Genomic DNA, 19,605 nt, shown 5'->3' on the forward strand with positions numbered 1-19,605 from the left:
TTTCTTCTGCCTGTTGCGTCCACAATAAAGAGGTCATTCTTCCGGCTCCAAAATGTGTTTTTTCCTCCTGGTCATGATCTGCTGAAAGTCACATCTATAATTCATCTATTGAAATTCATCTTTCCTGCCATATTTTATCCCACCCAGACAACATTTATTCCTTACCTTTGTTTGCCAACTTACTTTGGCTTCTCATTCAATGTTTCAGAATTTTGATTTGATTATCTGCCTGGTTTATTCTATTTTCCAATGGTGACTATTGATAGCTTTGCAGTCTTGGAACTATTCTCCTAATTCTCTTACCTTTCTACATTAATCTTCTTTAAAAATCTTCAAACAGCTCACCTGTTAAAAGCATTTTTACTAACTACTAATTTCAAACTGTGTTCCATTATAACAATACAAACACCATAAAAACAGGTGTGCAATATTAAGATTATTTCACATCTGTATTGCCACAGTGGGAGTATGACATTAATTTTAACATAGTTATTCTAAAAATCAGCTGCACGGAAGTTGAGTAGGGTGCAGTGTGCAGCAGCTGTATGTATTTCTTAGCATAATATTTCATAAATATCGCTGGAAGTAATTTAAAACATTTGATTAAAGGCATGGTGTGCTGTACAATGTTTTCACACATGCACACTCAGTCCACAGCAGCAAGACAAAATATTGCAAATGATAGAGAGCTAAATGCAAAACAGAATTACTGGAAATCCTCAGAAGCCATATCAATTGCTGCAAAGTTTACAGCAATGATGACATTTAAGCCCGATGACATATTTCATCAAAAGTGAGAGAAATTTATAGATGTGAATTTTGATGACCAAGTAGAGAAATGGAGAGGAGAAAAGAACAAAGAAGAAAGTCTGTGTTGAGGTTGAATAACAAAATGGATGCTTATGTGATCAAAGGGGTGGCAGAAGCAAAAAATAAAAGACTACTGGCACCTGCTGCACAAAATAGTGGTAGAATGGTAATGATTTGAAGAAGTCAGCATCAGGCAGAGAAATGAGATGCTGGACTTTGAGGTACTTCTGAACCTTTTTGCAAGAGCATAGGAGATGGAGAGCAAGATAGAATGGACAATCAAAATTGCAAGTGATATGAAGCATCTTGTCAATTTAGATATATAAATATTGAAATATATGTATTGCAACTGGCTTGACACAAAATAATTTTGTTTGTAAAATTATGAAAATGTAGGTGGTGTGTCTATTTTGTTCATGGGATCTGCTTATACGAAATTGGGATGTGCTGTGCCTAATTTATGTAGCAATAATTGTTTAAAAAATGCAGGAGTCACTGAGTTCAGAGTTGAACTGTTTGCCATTTCATTTCAGACTGCTACAGATAGTAATTATACAAAAGGAAAGATAAAAATTGTCGAAGGCATCTGCTTGCTGTCGAATGACAACATGTATTGGGATGACTTAAAACAGATTAAGAACACCCGGGGAGGAATTCTTCGAGACCACGTTTGCATGAAGGCAGAAACACTATCTGTCCAGGGCAGCACGGACTCGCTTGACGATACAGAGACAGAGCAGCTGCTACAGGATGAACCACTGTCTGAGTGTAGCAGTGTAAATACAAGCACACAGGAAAGAAGTGGCATCCCCTTGCCTGACACTGGTTGGCAGTACAATCGCAAACCCTCAACTGAAAGTGAGGTCTGATGGGAAATATCTTTCTTTTCCTTCATGTTCTATTTAAAAAAAAGTTTCTATGGCAACTTCTGACCATGACTGAGCATGCTCCAGACAAGATGGGGCCTCAGATTCTTCCATTAAAGTCAAGACACACAACTCAACTGGGACTGAATGGTACTACAGTTTGTCACCAATCCATCATCCAAAAAGAAAGCACAGTACATGGAAGAATGGATTGAAGCCAAGTGATCATAACTCTCTAAAAATGTTTCTGAAATATCTGAATTCCAATTTCATTTTCAGATTTATATAAGGAACAGTTGTGGTTAATGCGTGAATATACAGATGATTATCTGTGGCATGCATTAGCCTACTTTTACACTGTAGAGAATTCCTCTATTAAAATGGATATACTTCTTTATGTAGAACAGAGTACTCTTTTTGGAAAAGGCTTTTCATTCTGTATGCAGGGCTTGCGATTTTTGGTCTCCTGAGGAACAGTATGAAAATCCTTGTAGTCTCAGGTAAGACTTCGGCTACATAAGGGTGAATTTTGAAAGGACATATTTAGTTAACCCCTTCATTCTTCTTCTCTTTGGCATCCAGACACAGCTGAGGTTGTAAATGTGACCGGAATCACTGTATTTCCCTCTTGCTTTGAAAAGAGGATTAAGGAATTGGCAAATACTAATACAGATCCAGCTGCATTTTCCCTTAAGTATCTGTCTAAGCACTGATTTACAATTAATAATCTAATTTTGTACTTGCATGCTGCTGCCATCAATAGTTACAAACTGTACTTATGATATCAGGAGTTATCTCTTTTACCCACTCTGTATGTTTAGTTGAAATGTAAAATATTAGACCAGAGCAAGCTAGTTACATTAAACAGCACAAATTACCGATTATTTCTGAAGATTGTGTGAATTATAAATAATGGGGCAGAATTCAGCATTTTATATTGAACCTTACACATAGAGGTCACAGTATTACTTTACATTTTTAAATGGAAATACAGAGCAAGTTTTGGGAAAGGTTATCAATAGGAAACAGTTAACATCACCACAAGCAATTCTGCAAGCGGCTATTAAATTGAATTTACATTGAAATTGACAAGTGAACATATTAAAGGGAGTAAAGAGAAACAAATCATATTTCAAAATTTTCAATTATAATTAACGTATCAAACAAATAAAGAACAACACACCTAAAATGCTGGACAAACAGAGCACATCAGGCAACATCTATGGAGGAGAATAAACAGTTGACATTTCGGGTCAAGACCCTTCATTAGGACTACAACAGGACTCAAAGAAATGAACAATTTGCTGAGTCGATTTATTACAAGAACACTACATTAACAGTTGTGCTTAGAAACTTAAATTTTGAAGCAAACTATAAAAAGTTCTTGGCAATAAAAAAGAAGAAAAAACTCTGCAGGTCAAACAGCATCTGTAAAGGAGAAAGAGAGTCTCATATGATGACAAGTCATTTTACCTAATATTACTCTAATCGCTTCAGAAATGTTACCTGATCTGCCTCCAATTTGCAGCAGTATCTATAGCCTTTTTTGGATTTCTGGAATCTTTTATATTTCAAATTCCGATTTGAAATTAAATCAGTGGTTCAATTAAATAAAAATACAGCAACAGAACGTATTATTGAATATTTTGCTTCCAACTGAAATGATGTCTTTGATAAGGGTACTCATTAATTGAAAACACTTCAATAAAATATCTCCCGAATATTCAGCTCGTTACATAAAATCTAATTTTTTGGAGTCAATCCAATCCTAACTTCGAATTTACATCATTATATGTGTTTTGGTTGTTAAGTCGAGAAGAGCACTGATTCACAAAATCAGTGTTCTGCGAGTGGAAGACTTGCTCTGTATTTATTTTGTTAAAGGAACAATGGCAGAATTTTACAATTATTCCCTGCACAATGCTGTTAATAATTTAAATTAAACTGTAAGTCTGCCTGATTTAAATATTTTCAGCACCGCAGATAAATGATCACAACTGACTGCTGAAAAGTAATAGATATAATGTCACAGTCATTAACTCAACATTTCCCAAATATTCAACTTGGGGACTTTTTAAATCCATCTATTTTCCAATGAGCTACTTCTGCTATTTTGCTTGCCTGCTGCATTTAAATGTATGTCATAAATTATTGTTACTTTTATCTAGGGAAGTTTTGATTTTTTTCTTCTTAAATTCCACTCTTCCAGAGCAAATGCGGTGATATTTTGTTTAAATATAGAAGTAAGATATTGTGCTGATTGTTCTAATTTATGTCACTTTATCAGCCAAACAATTGGAATTTAGTGATCACTTAAGTATTTCATGATGCTGGAAAATATCATCTAGAAAATATTTTTTTCCAACCCTAATCCTTAACAAAAACAGAAGGACAGGAGACTCCATGGTGTTCCTGTGGATAAGGCTAAAGGAAAACTTCCCAATTTATTTCAAATTCCATTGATACCTCAGTATTATCAATTACCTCTGTAATTCTTTCAGAGAGTACTATATCCTGCTACTTGTTTTATATTTCACATCTTCCAACAACATCGTTGCTTTGACTCCCAACTTCAAAAGATCAGTTACTTCATCCGCATGCTGTTTGCATTCAGAGTTTGATTGTTGGTTTGACAGTGTCACTTACAATCAAATGAGGAAAATCATTACATCATCAGTAGTAAATTAACTGACCTAAAATTTAATTACAGACAGATTGTTTTGGTTCCACTCGGTGATTAAACAATTTGTTGTGTTTCTTTTTTAATTATTTTGTATCTCTTTTGCCAACAAGTGGTCAAAGCTGAAAGTAAAGCCAAGACTCACAGGTGCTTTGCTCTCATTCAGCATGTTTATTTGCTTAGAAATGCATTTCTTTGACCAAATGACTTAACTTTTAACCTTTTGAGTGCCTAGCATTTGTATCTTTAGATGAATGTGATGCTATTTTATCCAGATCACACTTTTGGGCCACATTTCCTGTTTGTCTACACATCTAAGCATGCATTTTTTGATCTAACAATTGGATGCTAATTGAACAAAAAGACATTTGCTATGTTATGACAAAAAGTGTTTAAATATGTAAATATTTGATAAAGCTCTAGGATTATTAAAATATAAACTCTACTGCCCCTGAAGATAGATTTTATCCCTTCAAAAATTCAAATATTTGCAAGATTCTTTCTTTGCCAATGATAAGAATATTAATGTAGTAAATTTAATGTTCTTTGATGGAATTGCACCAGGGCTTTTAACCCTTTGAGCACTCAGAAATCATTTTATAGCTTTTCAATACGTGCTTCTTTATTTAAAAAAGATATTTTTTCTGAATGAATTTTTTGACCATTTATCCTATATATTGACAAATTTTATAGCATGCTATTTGCTAGTTTTGTGAACTTGGGTTATTCAATAACACTAGAGGTTGTATTTTCCAATGTACAGTCTGCTCATAACCCAGGATTTACTTTATTCAAATGATATCTCCCTTTTCACATTGAACTCCCATTTTGCTGTGTTACCTACACCACTTATTTCAAGTTGCTTTCATTTTTAAAAAAATGCAGATTAATCTTTGTATTATCAGGAGTAGAGATTTTATTGGGGATCATCTGTACTCAATGGGTTAAAATACTTGGGTAGTTAACTAACTGTGACAATAACTGAAAAATTGATCTATTTAAGATGAAAAATGATGGAATTTTAGAGAATTAACCAATTTTCATGTATAGACTTATATTTGGATAACAACCAGCTCAAATATCCATATTGCCAGGTATCTTAACTAGAACAGCATTTTTTTTGTGTGGAGTAATTCCATTGCACTCACAGGAATATTTTGTATTCCACTTTGTCAACTTAGAAAATACTATAAAAGCATAAATATTTTTAAATTGTTTTGAATATTATGTTGCATCTAACAGAAGGGAAAGCAAAATAAATAGATTGAAATATAATACTGCATTTGGACATTAGTCGTGCATTTGTCTTCCAATTGTGTAATAATATATTTTTGTTGAGCAGCTACGTAACTAATTTGGGACTTTGTAATTATCCTAAATTAAAATCTGTGATATTTAAGACAGTCTTGAAACTGCTAACTTTGTTCAGCTAGAAAATGTTTACAGAACAATTGTTTAGTGTGAGCTATATATCTATGTGTGTACATAAAATGAATTGGTTATTAAAATTGGATGTTTTCTAAATGTTTTATATCTGTGTAATATTTGAAACAATGAACTGTGCTTATTTGTTTTATCTTGTCATCTTAATTAGTTAAAACTTCTTAAAAACACCACTCTTTGTGACTCATAATTTTGGCCATCTTTATGAAATTATATTAAATAGCGAGGCAAAGCAAGGAGATAGAGAGTGTGGGTGGAGTATAAATACTTCCGTAGTTCCTTTGGACCAGATACTATGTTTATGTGCTATAAAATAACATACGAAACAATTTCAGTTCTTTCTTGTAGGAGGGAAAAGCACATTAAAATGAAATAAGTTAGTACTAAATACTTCATTGGAGAAATTAACCAGTTGCACCTTTATGCCCGGTTTGGACTTCACCTTTCCCCTTTATATCCATTCCTGGATGTTGCAGGTTTCTCTGACTAAAACATTAGATATATCAATAATTGATTATCTATAGTATCGTCATACAACATTTCCTTCAGATATATATTGTGTGTTCACAATTTCTCATGTGCCAGGATGATTTCTGACGCTGATGACAGGGCTGGGTGCGCATGTTTTTCCTATATACTCACAACCAAACAGGATTACAGTGTCTCCTGGTGTTCCAGTTTCCTCCCACAGTCTAAAGATGGACTGGTTAATAGCTTCGTTGGTCATTGTAGGTTGTCCCGTGATTAGGCTGAGGTTAAATAGGTGGACTGCTGGGTGGTGCAAGTCTTTGGGCTGGAAGGGCCTGTTCTGCTCTGTATCTCAAGAAATAAAATGAAGTCAGTAAGTAAATAAATAAATAATCCGATTAAAGTGTTTACCCCTATATCCACATTTTTTTCTGTTATCTATATTTTGCATAAACACTAGAATGTTTTTCAAAGTTCAAATGAGTTTATTATCAAATACATACATGTCACCATATATATTTTTCTTGCAGGAAAATAAAGAAATACTGTACAATAGTTTATGAAACCTATGCATAATAGTCTGGCAAGCATCCAATGTGCAAAAGAGAACAATCGTGCCAATAATAAATGAAAAAGTAAATAAATAATACTGAGAACCTGAGTTATAGAGTCATTGTGAGTGAGTCTAGGTTGTGGAATCCATTCAGCTTGAGGTGAGTGAAGTTATTCACACTGGTTCAGGAGCCTGATGATTGTAAGTTGAATCTGGTGATGTGGACCAAAGGCTCCTCTACCGCTTGCCCAGTGGTAATCATGGCCTGGATGATCGGGGTCCTTGTTGATGGATTCTGCTTTATTTTATTCTGAGATACTGTGCTGTACAGGCCCTTCCGGCCTTTCAAGCTGTGCCACCCAGAAACCCACGGATTTAACCCTGGCCTAATTGCAGGACAACTTAACATGACCAATTAACCTACTACTGGTATGTCTTTGGACTGTTGGTGAAAACCAGAGGACCTGGAGGAAACACACGCACATGCTGTCATGCACACACTCACTCACACACACACACACACACACACACTTTCTCACACACTCTCACACGCACTCTCACACACTCTCTCACACACACACTCTCACACACACTCTTTCTCCCACACACTTTCTCACACACACACTCTCACACTCACACACACACTCTCTCTCTCACACACACACTGTCTCTCTCACACACACTCTCTCACACACACACACACACACACACACACACACACACACACACACACACACACACACACACACACACACACACACACACACACACACACACACACACACACACACACACTCTCTCTCTCTCTCTCTCACTCTCACTCTCACTGCCGGAGTTGACTCCAAACTCCGATGCCCTGAACGATAATAGCATTGTGCTGCTTGTGGTAATGCTCCTCATAAGCGTGCTGAGTGATGGAGAGGGCTTTACCTGTGATGGACTGGCAAAGTATTGTATGTTTTATTATTATAATAAAAAATGTTGGTGCAAAGCAATGGGAGACACAAGAAGATTGTGCAGATACTGGAAATCTTGAGAAACACACACATACAACACTGGGGGAACTGACGAAGGGTTTTGGCTCAGAGCGTCGACTATTTACTCCCCCCCCCCCCCCCCCACCGCCCATAGGTGCTCCCTGACCAGTGAGCTACCCCAGCATTTTATGTGTCATTGTGCAAATCAAAATGATGTGATAATGGGCCAAATGTAGAACATACAACATAGAGCCTAGAATATTACACCACAGAACAGGTCCTTTGGCCCAAGATGCTGTGCCAACCTTTTAACCTACTCTAAGAACAATCTAATCCCTCCAACATAGCCCTCGATCTTTCTATCATCCTCATACTTATCTAGGAGTTTCTTATGTCTGTAATGTATCTGCCTCCACTACTGCCCCAGTACAGAATTCCACGCACTCACAGTGTAAAGAATGTACCTTTGATATTCCCACTATATTTTTCACCAATCACCATAAAAATATGCCCTCTTGTATTAGCCATTTCTGCCCTGGGAAAAATTCCTCTGCTTATCCACTCAATTTGTGTCTCTTATCCTCTTGTACACCTCTATCATCACTTCTCATCTTCCTTTACTCCAAAGAGAAAAGCCACAGTTCACCCTACATGTAAGACATGCCCCTTAGCATCCTCTGCACCCTCTCTAAAGCTTCCACATCCTTCCTATAATGAGGCGACCTGAATCTAACACAATTTTCCAGGTGCAATCTAACCAGCATTCTATAGAGCTACAACATTACGGTGTCGCTCTTGAACTTAATCCCCTGACTAATGAAGACCACAGAAAAGGTGCCTTCGTCACAACCCTATCAACTTGTGCAGCAACTTTGAGAGATCCCAAGATCCCTCCATTCCTCCATGCTGCCCAAAAATCCCGTCATTAACCCTGTATTCTGCCTTCAAATACGACCTTCAACCATCAGGCTCTTGAACCAAAGGGGTTAATTTCACTTGCCCCATCATTGAAATGTTACCACAACCAATGGACTCACTTTCAAGGAATCTTCCTCTCATGTTCTCTATTGCTCATTTATTTATTATTATTTCTTATTTTTGTATTTGCAGTTTGTTGTCTTCTGCACTCTGGTTGTATACCCCAGTTGTGCAGTCTTTCATTAATTATGGTTATTATTCTATAGATTTATTGAGTATGCCTATAAGGAAATGAATCTCGGGGTTGTATATGGTGACATGTGGTACTTTGATAATAAAATACTTTGAAATTTGGGTTTTGAACAATAGGGATCATTCATACTTGTCCATGTTGTACTCCATATGCCACTTTTCAGCCCAGATCTACATCTGTCGATGTCCCGGTTCAAGCTACAACAACTCCAGTTTTGTGTCATCTGAAAACTTACTAACCCACCCTTCCACTTCCTCTTCCAAGGCATTTATAAAAATCAGAAAGAACAGGGGTCCCTGCAGAACCCCACTAATCACCTACCTCCAGGCAGATGCGCTCTATCTACTACCTCGCTCCGTCTTCATTAGGCAAACCAAATCTGTACCCTTACTGCCAAATTTCCCTGGATCCCATAAATATAATTTGAGGAAAGACTACAAACCCATCTGGGACAAAAATGGTAAACTGAGTTTTTTCCGTTGAAATGTGCGGTCGTTTTCAGCAATTTAGTATTGTGCTGTATTTTGATCCACTAAAACACTAAAGAATTTGAGTAATAACTGCACAGTGTTTATCTGACATTCAAAACAACAACTGAGGATAGCATTCCCTTTAGAACACAAAACATGAATAAATTCTATTTTTGAAGTATGAAGCAAGGGTACAGATTTGGCTCACAGTGAAAACCACTATTTTCTCACTTGTGTTTAGCCGTCCAAAAGCTGCTCAATGAGTAGCTGCGACCTGATTTGTATCTTTTTGCAGGAATTCCAGAAAGTCTTTGAGAAGGAAAAGCTCTGGCACAATACAGCACAAGCGCTTTTCCACCCAGTCTGGAAAATAATGGAAGTCTTTGTTTTAAAATAAAGTAAAGCTGGAATGGTTAAAGGGACCAAAACAAAACTCCCTTGCTGTCCCAAAAAATAAACAGCTTAATTCCAGCAAGTTCAGCATAATCTCATGAGGTGGGAGGCAAGAGTTGGCCCCTATCCAATTTGCTTATGTAGGTCATTACAACCATGGAACATAAAGCAGTAGCATATAATGCAGGACCTTTGGCTCCTGACATTGTGCCAAACTTTTAACCTACACTTGCTCAAGCTCATGAGGTACGACCTGCTCCTCATCAAACCATGTTGACTACTACCAAACAGACTAGGCTTGGAAATCCTATTTCTAAGAATCCGCTCGAAGTTTGCCTACCACTGATATAAGACTCACTGATTTATAATTCCCAGTGTTGTCCCTGTTACCTTTCTTGAACAAAGCTATAACATTTGCCACCCTCCAATCTTTTGGTAGTACTCCTGTGAGGAAGCAAAGATCATTGCCAAATACACAGCAATCTCTTCCCTCGGTTCTTGTAGAAACCTGGGGTATATCCCGTTCATCCCTGGGGAGTTATCTCTCCTAATGGTTTTCAAAACTTCCAGCACATTCTCTCTCCTCACGTCGACATGTTCCAGCATATCTGCTTGTTCTACGCTCTCCTCACGTGTGTCAAGGTCACACTGATGAGTACTGAAGCAAATTATAAAGGAACTTTCCAACTCCAGATACTTTTCCTGTACCATTACTGATCAGCACTATTCTCCTTTTAGTCACCTTCCTGTTCATCACATACATGTAAAACGCCTTGGAATTTCTCTTAATTCTGCTCCCCAGGGACTTCTCGTGTCCCCTTCCGTGCTCCAAAAGCCACTCTTATGCATCTTCCTGGCTCCCTTGTAACCTTCTCAAGCCCTCTCTGATCCTTGTTTCTTAAACCTTTCAGTATGCTTCTTTCTTCCACTTAACTCTCCCACATCTCTGGTTTTTTAATACATATTTAGAGATATAGTACAGAAACATAGAAAACAAAGTTGTGCTGAACATGTCCCTAACTTAGAAATCACTAGGCTTACCTAAAGCCCTCTATTCTACTGAGCTCCATGTACCTATCTAAAAGCCTCTTAAAAGACCCTATCGTATCCGCCTCTACCACCGTTGCCGGCAGCCCATTCCACACACTCACCACTCTCTGAGTAAAAAAACTTACCCCTGACATCTCCTCTGTACCTACTCCCCAGCACCTTAAACCCGTGTCCTCTTGTGGCAACCATTTCAGCCCTGGGAAAAAAGCCTCTGACTATCCATACGATCAATGCCTCTCGTCATCTTATACACCTCTATCAGGTCACCTCTCAGCCTCCTTCACTCCAAGGAGAAAAGGCCAAGTTCACTCAACCTATTCACATAAGGCATGCTCCCCAATCCAGGCAACATCCTTGTAAATCTCCTCTGCACCCTTTCTATGGCTTCCACATCCTTCCTGTAGTGAGGCGACCAGAACTGAGCACAGTACTCCAAGTGGGGTCTGACCAGGTTCCTATATAGCTGCAACATTACCTCTTGGCTCCTAAATTCAATTCCACGATTGATGAAGGCCAATACACCACACGCCTTCTTAACCACAGAGTCAACCTGCGCAGCTGCTTTGAGCATCCTATGGACTCAAACCCCAAGATCCCTCTGATCCTCCACACTGCCAAGAGTCTGCCATCATATTTCACCTACCAAAATGAACCACTTCACACTTATCTGGGTTGAACTCCAGCTACCACTTCTCAGCCCAGTTTTGCATCCTATCAATGTCCCGCTGTAACCTCTGACAGCAGTCCCAAGTTCCAGCCTAATAGCATCATAATTCACCCTCCCCCAATTAAATATGTTCCCACACTGTCTGCTCCTATCCCTGTCCAAGGTAATGATAAAAGTCAGTGAGAAGTAGTTACAGTCTCTGAAATGCTCACTTTCCAAATCTGGCTAGAATCATTGCCTTGTTCCAGATCATTATGATCTCTCCTCTAGTCGGCTTATCTATATTTTGTGTCAGGAATCCTTCAGGCATGCCTAACTAATTCCACCCATCTACACCTTTTGCCAATCAATATTAGGAAAGTTCAAGTCATCGATGCCAACAACCCTGTTATTTTCGCACCTTTCCAAACTCTGCCTCCCGATCTGCTCTTCAGTGTCTCTGTTGCCTTTGGAGGGAGGTCAATAGAATAATCCCAATAATTGCTCCCTTCCTATTTCTGGCTCCACCCAGTAGACAATCCCTTCGCAATTATCCTCCCTTTCTGCAGCTGTGATACTATCCCGATCAGCAATGCCACTCCCCACTTCTCATAAACACTACCTCACTTTTTTAATATATATTATCTATTTTTGCATGATTTTTAATCTATTCAATATGCATATACTGTAATTGATTTACTTGTTTATTCATTACTATTTTTTTCTTCCTCCTCCTATATTATGTATTGCTTTGATCGGCTGCTGCTAAGTTAACAAATTTCACGACACATGCTGGCGATGATAAACCTGATTCTGATTCTGGTTCTTACCTCCCTCCCTGTCCCAATTGAAACATCTGAACCATGGGTCATCCAGCAGCCATAACTTTGTAGTTCCGTATACTGATCTGTGTCCCAAGTTCATCACCCTTGTTCGTGATTCTTCTCACATTAACATAGACATGCTTCAACCCATCCAACTGACTGCAACTATGCTCTATTTGCTGCCTCCTCCTCACAGTCTCCCCACACACTGCATTTGCCTTTACCCCAACTGCCCCATCCTCCAACCTATTACCGTGGTGCACATCCCCCTGCCAAACTAGTTTAAACCCTCCCTTTCAAAAGAACAATTTTACCTGCCATCCACAGGTCTATTTTAAGTGAGATTTATATTCAAAATGAAATTCTATTGCTTCTACAGGATCATACTGTTGGAGTGGATCAACAAAGGTACTAAATTAAATTATAGGGAAAACCCAACACATACAGTAAACTATCATGACATTTCCTTTCATGAGGTAAGACACAGAATGTAAGAGCATTATCCAACCTCAGTCATGCTTCAGCTAGAGAACTGTGTCCAGTTCTGATCATCGCACAAGGGGAAGGGTGTAATTGCAGTGGAGAGGGTGCAGAGGACATTCAACAGATGTTGCCTGGGATAGAATGTTTTGGGTATGAGAGGCACAAAGTAGGCTGGATTTGTTTCTATACTGTATATTTCTTTGATTCTCTAAAACTCTGGGAAGTTATATATCTGTATACCCTAGATAAAGACAGCAATCAACATACTCCTGATCAGGGAACTACAGGTTTATTATTCTCGACTTGTACACTTATTTCAGTGGTTGATATATTTTGTTTCATTTAGTCTCTCTCCTTCCATGGCTGATCCTCTTTTTCTAATTCAGTCCCATGACAGAATGAAATTTACAAAGCGAACAATACTATATAAAGCTTCTCTACAGTACAAAATGTTATGGACTAGAGGAAATAATTAAAAGTAAAAATGGGAGTATATTTACGCAGAGGCCACTTGACAACATTTTCTATTTTTATTTCACATTGCAATCATCTGCAGTTTTTGATTTGAGTTAGCCTATGGACACATTCAAGGACTCTTCATCACATGTTCTTGATTCTTACTGCTTATTTATTTAATGTTATTACTTTTTTCTCTTTTGTATTTGTACAGTTTGTTTTATTTTGCACCTTGGTTGTTTGTCTGCCCTGTTGGGTGCAGTCTTTTATTGATTCTAGAATGGTCCTTGGATTTTACTGAGTAAGCCGACAAGAAAACAAACCTTAGGGTTGTATATGGTGCCATATATGCACTTTAATGATAAATTTATTTTGAACTTTGAACCCTTCGGTTGTGAAAATTGAGGAAGTGCATCAACAACAGAGATATAAATAAATTCTACTTGATTTATTAGGTTTCAATTAGCATCCAATAATGGGTTTCCTTGCCAATTTTGTTGAGACTTTTCATGGAGTCTGATTATATATCATGGTTGTGGGCCATTTTTATTTCTGGCAATGATTTTTTTCTTGGTAACATTCATTCAAACAATGAAGGCTTCGCAGTCTGAATTGCGAGAGAGTCTGAGTCGCAGAGATAATTGCTATCTCTAGTTGGCTTTGAGAAGGTGGAGGTTCACTGCTGCAGTCTGTGAAGTGTGAACATTCCCACAATGCAACTTGGGGGAAATTCTCCAGGATTTTGACCCAGTGACATTGAAGGAATGGTGGGCAACTTTTCATGCTTCTGTTGCCCTTGTCATTCCAGCTGGTAGAAGTCATGGGTTTGGAAGGTGCAGTCTAAGAAAGATTGGCTTTATTTGTCACATGCACTGTATATTGAAACCAACGCATACAATGAAATGCAGTCACAAACAAGAGAATTCCAAGCAACACACACAAAATGCTGGAGGAACTCAGCAGGCCAGGCAGCATCTATGGAATAGAGTAAAGTTGACATTTCAGGCCAAGACCCTTCGGCAGGACTGGAGAAAAAAAGATGAGGAGTCAGAGTTAGAAGGAGGGTGGGAGGGGAGGGAGAAACACAAGGTGAAAGGTGAAACAGGGAGGGGGGAAGGGTTGAAGTAAAGAGCTGGGAAGTTGATTGGTGAAAGAGATACAGGGCTGGAGAAGGGGGAATCTAATAGGAGAGGACAGAAGACCATGGAAGAAAGAAAAGGGGGGGAGCACCTGAGGGAGGCAATGGGCAGGCAAGGAGAAAGGGTGAGAGAGGGAAATGGGAATGGGGAATGTGAAATGGGGAGGGGGGCCCATTACCGGAAGTTCGAGATATTGATGTTCATTACCATCAGGTTGGAGGCTGCCCAAATGGAATATAAGCTGGTGCTCCTCCAACCTGAGAGTGGCTTCATCGCGGCAGTAGAGGAGGCCATGGATTGACATATCAGAATAGAATAGGGTGGAATTAAAATGGGTAGCCATTGGGTGATCCTGCTTTTTCTGGCGGATAGAGCGTAGGTGCTTGGCGAAGTGGTCGCCCAATCTATGTTGGGTCTCACCGATATACGGGAGGCCACACTGGAAGCACCGGATACAGAAGATGACCCCAACAGACTTTAAAGTGAAGTGTCGTCGCACCTGGCTGGACTGTTTGGACCCTGAATGATAGTGAGGGAGGAGCTGTAGGGGCAGATGTAGCACTTGTTCCGCTTATGAGGTTAAGTGTCAGGAGGGAGATCAGTGGGGAGGGATGAATAGACAAGGGGGTCAATCTGACTATCTGCTGGGGGCAGCCCGCATGTGTTGTCATGCTTCTGGCGCCCACATCACATGCCCACAACTTACTAACTCTCACCTGTATGACTATTGGAATGTGGGAGGAACCCGGAGCATCCAGAGAAAACCCACGCGGTCATGTGGAGAACGTTATAGACAGTAGTGGGAATTGAATCTATCCTAGCTTGAATGCCGTCTTGACATCAAGAGCAATGCTTGAACTAAGCCGATAATGAAGTAAGGAACTGAGCGACTTTGACTGAACCCAAACCGAGCTTACATAAGCAGGATTTTGCTAAGTTAGTGCCACTTGTCGTACTGTCAATTACACCTTGCGTCATTTTACTGATGACCAAGAGTAGCCTAATGGGGCAGTTGGAAAGTAATTTACCAAGGTGTACTTTAGCCACTTTTAATCCATCAGCTCAGTGGAGGAGGGGATGGTAGGGATAAACACCAGGTTTCCTTGCCCAGGTTTAACCTGATGCTATGAGATTTCATGAGAGTCAATACTGAAGATTGTTTAATTTCAGAATTTGAATTCATATTTATTACCATCTGATATGGTGGGATTTGAACCAAGTTTCCCAGGATTTTACCCTGGGTATCACATTATTTATCCAGTCATGCTACCACTGCGCCTTTGCCTCCCCCAGTTCTAAGTCTCTGTCATGAATTTTAACTCTCACCACTTTTCAGAACTTTGCCTGAGGGTACATTAGCAGCGTATTATATGTTCCACTCAGTTTTGCTCCAGTTATTGTTTATTTAAAATGTAGGTAGGTATAAATGAGACAGAAAATGTGCTCTGGAAGATGTGATCACGTAAAACATCATCCTGTCTGAAATCTACACAATGGTTTATAACTAGATCAGCTGCATGCAAATGTAATTCATATCCCATTTTAAAATCAGGCATTCTGCATGTCATGTTTATTTCCTATACTATCAATTGCAATTAAATAGCAAACATCATACATATCAAATGTTCCTAGAAGTTTGCAGCTAAGCCATGCTTCTTTAATGCTGGTTGTTTCTTTGATGAATGCGCTTGGATTGTTCAAATATGAGCACATTATATTTCTGATGTTCCCACTACCAATGATCTCACTTTAAGGACTCTTTATCTTGTTATTTTGTGCTCATTATTTATTGCTATTTATTTATATTTTCATTTGCACAGTTTGTTGTCTGTTGATCCTGTTTATAGTTACTGTTCTATAGATTTGCTAAGTATGCCCACAGAAAGAGAATCTCAGGTTTGTGCGTGGTGACGTGAATGTACTCTGATACATGTATGTCACTTTCTCTCTATCTATCTCTCCCCTTCATCTCATCTCATCTCTCTCTCTCTCTCTCTCTCTCTCTCTCTCTCTCTCTCTCTCTCTCTCTCTCTCTCTCTCTCTCATCTCTCTCATCTCTGTCTCTCTCTCTCTCCCTCTCTCTCATCTCTGTCTCTCATCTCTTGAGTCAAGTATGATGTTCTCCTACGGGATTCCATATTGGTGAGTCCTCAGGTGACTGGAGGCCATTCTCTAATCCACATATTCAGAAATGTTAAGGTGGATTTCTTTAATGGAGACTGCCTGAACATGACTTTATTTAACATGGGAAGGCTGATGCACAGGCAACTACCACATAATCCTTGACAGACTCACAAGCCTCTCCACCACTTCAGGGTGACAATCCTCAGAAGTTGTGTATAAGTAGTTAGAAGAACACTGCAATAATACATCAACATAATTTTATTCTTTTTCATCATTCTAAAGTTCGAAGTAAAGTTTATTATCATATCAGAGTACATACTTTTTGCTACATGCAACCCTGAGATTCTTTTTCTGCAGGCCTACTCAGCTAATCGAGAGTACAGTAACTGTAAACAGGATAAATGAACAACAAACTGTGCAAATGCAAATATTCAGTGGTGCTGTAAAGTCTGTGAACCCTGCAGGATTTTCTCTATTTCAGCATAAATATGACCTAAAATGTGATCAGATCTTCATGTAAGCCCTAAAACTAGAAAAGGGGAGCCCAATTGAACAATTAGCACAAAAATCATTATACTTGTTCATTTTTTTAATGAGTAAAATGATCCAATATTACATATATTTGTTGGAAAAATTATGTGAACCTTTGCTTTTAGTAAAGGGTGTGACCCCTTTGTACAACAATAACTTCAACCAACCATTTCCAGTAACTGTTGATCAGTCCTGCACATTGACTTGGATGTATTTTAGGCCATACTTTCTTACAAAACTGCTTCACCGCTGGAATGTTGGTGGGCTTCCTAGAAGAGTTGCTTCCTTCAAGTCCTTCCATGACATTTCTATAGGATTAAGCTCAGGACTTTGACTCAGCCATTCCAAAACACAAATTTTCTTCTTTTTAAGCCATCCTGTTGTTGATTTACTCTTTTCTTTAGGATCATTGTGTTGTTGCATTATCTAACTTCTAATAAGCTTCAGATGACAGACTGCTACTCTGGCATTCTCCTGTAAAATGTCTTGATAAAATTTTGAATTCATTGTTCCCTCAATGATTGCAAGCTGTCCAGGTCCTGAGGCAACAAAGCAGCTCCAAACCATGATGCTTCTTCCACCATGCTTCACGGTGGGATGAGGCTTTGGTGTTGGTGTGTAGTGCCCTTCTTCCTCCAAACATAGCAATGTGCATTTCTGCCAAATAGTTCAACTTTTGTCTAATCTGTCCCAGAGGTGTTGTAGAACATCCAGGTAGGCTTTTATAAACTTGAGATGTGCAGCAACATTTTTTTTTGGAGAGCAGTGGTTTCCTCCATGGTGTCCTTCCATGAACATCATTCTTGTTCAGTGTTTTTCTTTTAGTGCACTCATGAACAGAGATTTTAGCAAGTTCTAGAGATTTATGCAGGTCTTTTGCTGTTACCCCTGGGTTCTTTTCCACTTCCTTCAGCATTTCATGTTGTGCTCTTGGTGTGATCTTTGCAAGATGCCCACTCCTAGGGAGGGTAGCAACAGTACTAAGTTTCCTACATTTGTAGACAATTTCTCTTACTGTAGGTTGAGGAACTCTTGTGTCTTTAGAAATGGTTTTTTGGTCTTTTCCAGCTTTATGCATGTCTACAATTCTCCTTCTGAGGTCCTCTGAAAGTTCTTTTGATCAAGGCATGGCACACATAAAGAGATCTTTCTTGAGAAGAGCAGGCTCTGTCTGTAACCTAACTTTGTGTGTCCTTTTTACAGGGCAGGGCACCTCTACAACCCACACCTCCAATTTCATCTCATTGATTGGAACATCTGATTCCAAATAGCTTTACCAGAAGGTATTACCCCAGAGGTTCACATACTTTTTCCAACAAATACATGTAATATTGAATTATTTTTTTCATTAAATAAATGAATAAGTATAATGTTTTGTGTTATTTATTTAATTGCGTTCTCTTTATTTAGTTTTAGGACTTTCTTGAAGATCTGAAGATCTGACCATACTTTAGCTTGTATATATGCAGAAATAGAGAAAATTCTACAGGGTTCATAAATTTCTAGCTCCACTGTAAATAAATAGCAATAAATAACAAGAGCATGAAATAACAAGATAAATTGTCCTTAAAGTGAGACCACAATCTTAAAGTTGTGGGAACATCAGAAATAGAATGAGTGTAGTTATCTTCCCTTGTTGATGGGTAGTAACTGTTCCTGAACCTGGTGATATAAGTCCTGAGGCACTTGTACCTTCTACCTGATGGTAACAGTGAGAAAAGACTATGGCCTGGGTGGTGAGGATCTTTGATGATGGATGCTGCTTTTCTATGACAACATTTCATGTACATGTGCTCAATGGTTGGAAGGGTTTTACCCATGATGTACTTGACCAAATCCATTACCTTTTGTAGGATTTTCAAAAAAGGAATATTCATTTTTGCACAAATGGACCCGATCTCTGAGCACTGTGCAAAATATCTCAATCCACAGATGGGACAGTCATCCTGACTGCAGGACTGTCCAATTCTTGTAGTCTTTTTGGGTTGCATTGGTATACGTATGCAGCAGAGTCTTTGGAGCCATCTGAGATGTTTAAATCCAGTTTTAAATCAAACAAGCATGTTGTTAGTAATAAATCTAAAATTCTGGTTGAAGAATAAGGCAAGGATGTCAAAATCTTTTTCAAATGCCAAATATATAATTCAAATGAGGAAAAAAAAAGGATGCCCATAAAAATGTGAGCATTATCCATTTGCATCAAATTATTTTGATCCAATTCATTAGTGTCCTAATGCATTGGAATGATTGGCACCTTTTTAAAAAACTTTTAACAGCAACAAACAAATGAGTTATATGGATACTATACTGAGATTTTTGAAAACAATATTTATCATGCTTGAAGTACATTATATAACATGTTACAATTCTATCACCACAGCAATTATCAACTCTTCAGATTGTCTCAATAGGACTAAGCTATATCTAAAACTGTAGCAGTGCTTTAATAGTGATTGATTTAAAAGTTGAATCCTTTCACTGACTGATAATGTTCACTCATATATTATGTTCTTAATTTAAT

General features: G+C 38.5%; 1 protein-coding gene and 1 long non-coding RNA gene across 4 annotated transcripts in view; one reads left to right on the forward strand and one right to left on the reverse strand.

The window, feature by feature from the left end:
• Positions 1 to 5,967, forward strand: part of lrp4 (low density lipoprotein receptor-related protein 4) — a 417,332-nt gene extending 411,365 nt beyond the window's left edge. For 2 of the 3 annotated variants that reach the window (XM_073049685.1, XM_073049684.1), the window contains exon 38: positions 1,344 to 5,967. In XM_073049685.1, coding sequence (XP_072905786.1) covers positions 1,344 to 1,679 — 336 coding nt within the window. In that variant the 3' untranslated portion in view covers positions 1,680 to 5,967. The remainder of the gene's footprint in view (positions 1 to 1,343) is intronic. The other variant, XM_073049686.1, reaches the window with a different exon arrangement.
• Positions 1 to 19,605, reverse strand: part of LOC140729657 (uncharacterized) — an 80,644-nt gene that overhangs the window by 55,405 nt on the left and 5,634 nt on the right. Inside the window, exon 2 of the long non-coding RNA XR_012099391.1 lies at positions 6,442 to 6,612. This is a non-coding gene — a long non-coding RNA (uncharacterized lncRNA). The remainder of the gene's footprint in view (positions 1 to 6,441; positions 6,613 to 19,605) is intronic.

The sequence above is a fragment of the Hemitrygon akajei genome, chromosome 6 (assembly GCF_048418815.1).
Source record: "Hemitrygon akajei chromosome 6, sHemAka1.3, whole genome shotgun sequence".
Lineage (NCBI taxonomy): Eukaryota > Metazoa > Chordata > Chondrichthyes > Myliobatiformes > Dasyatidae > Hemitrygon > Hemitrygon akajei.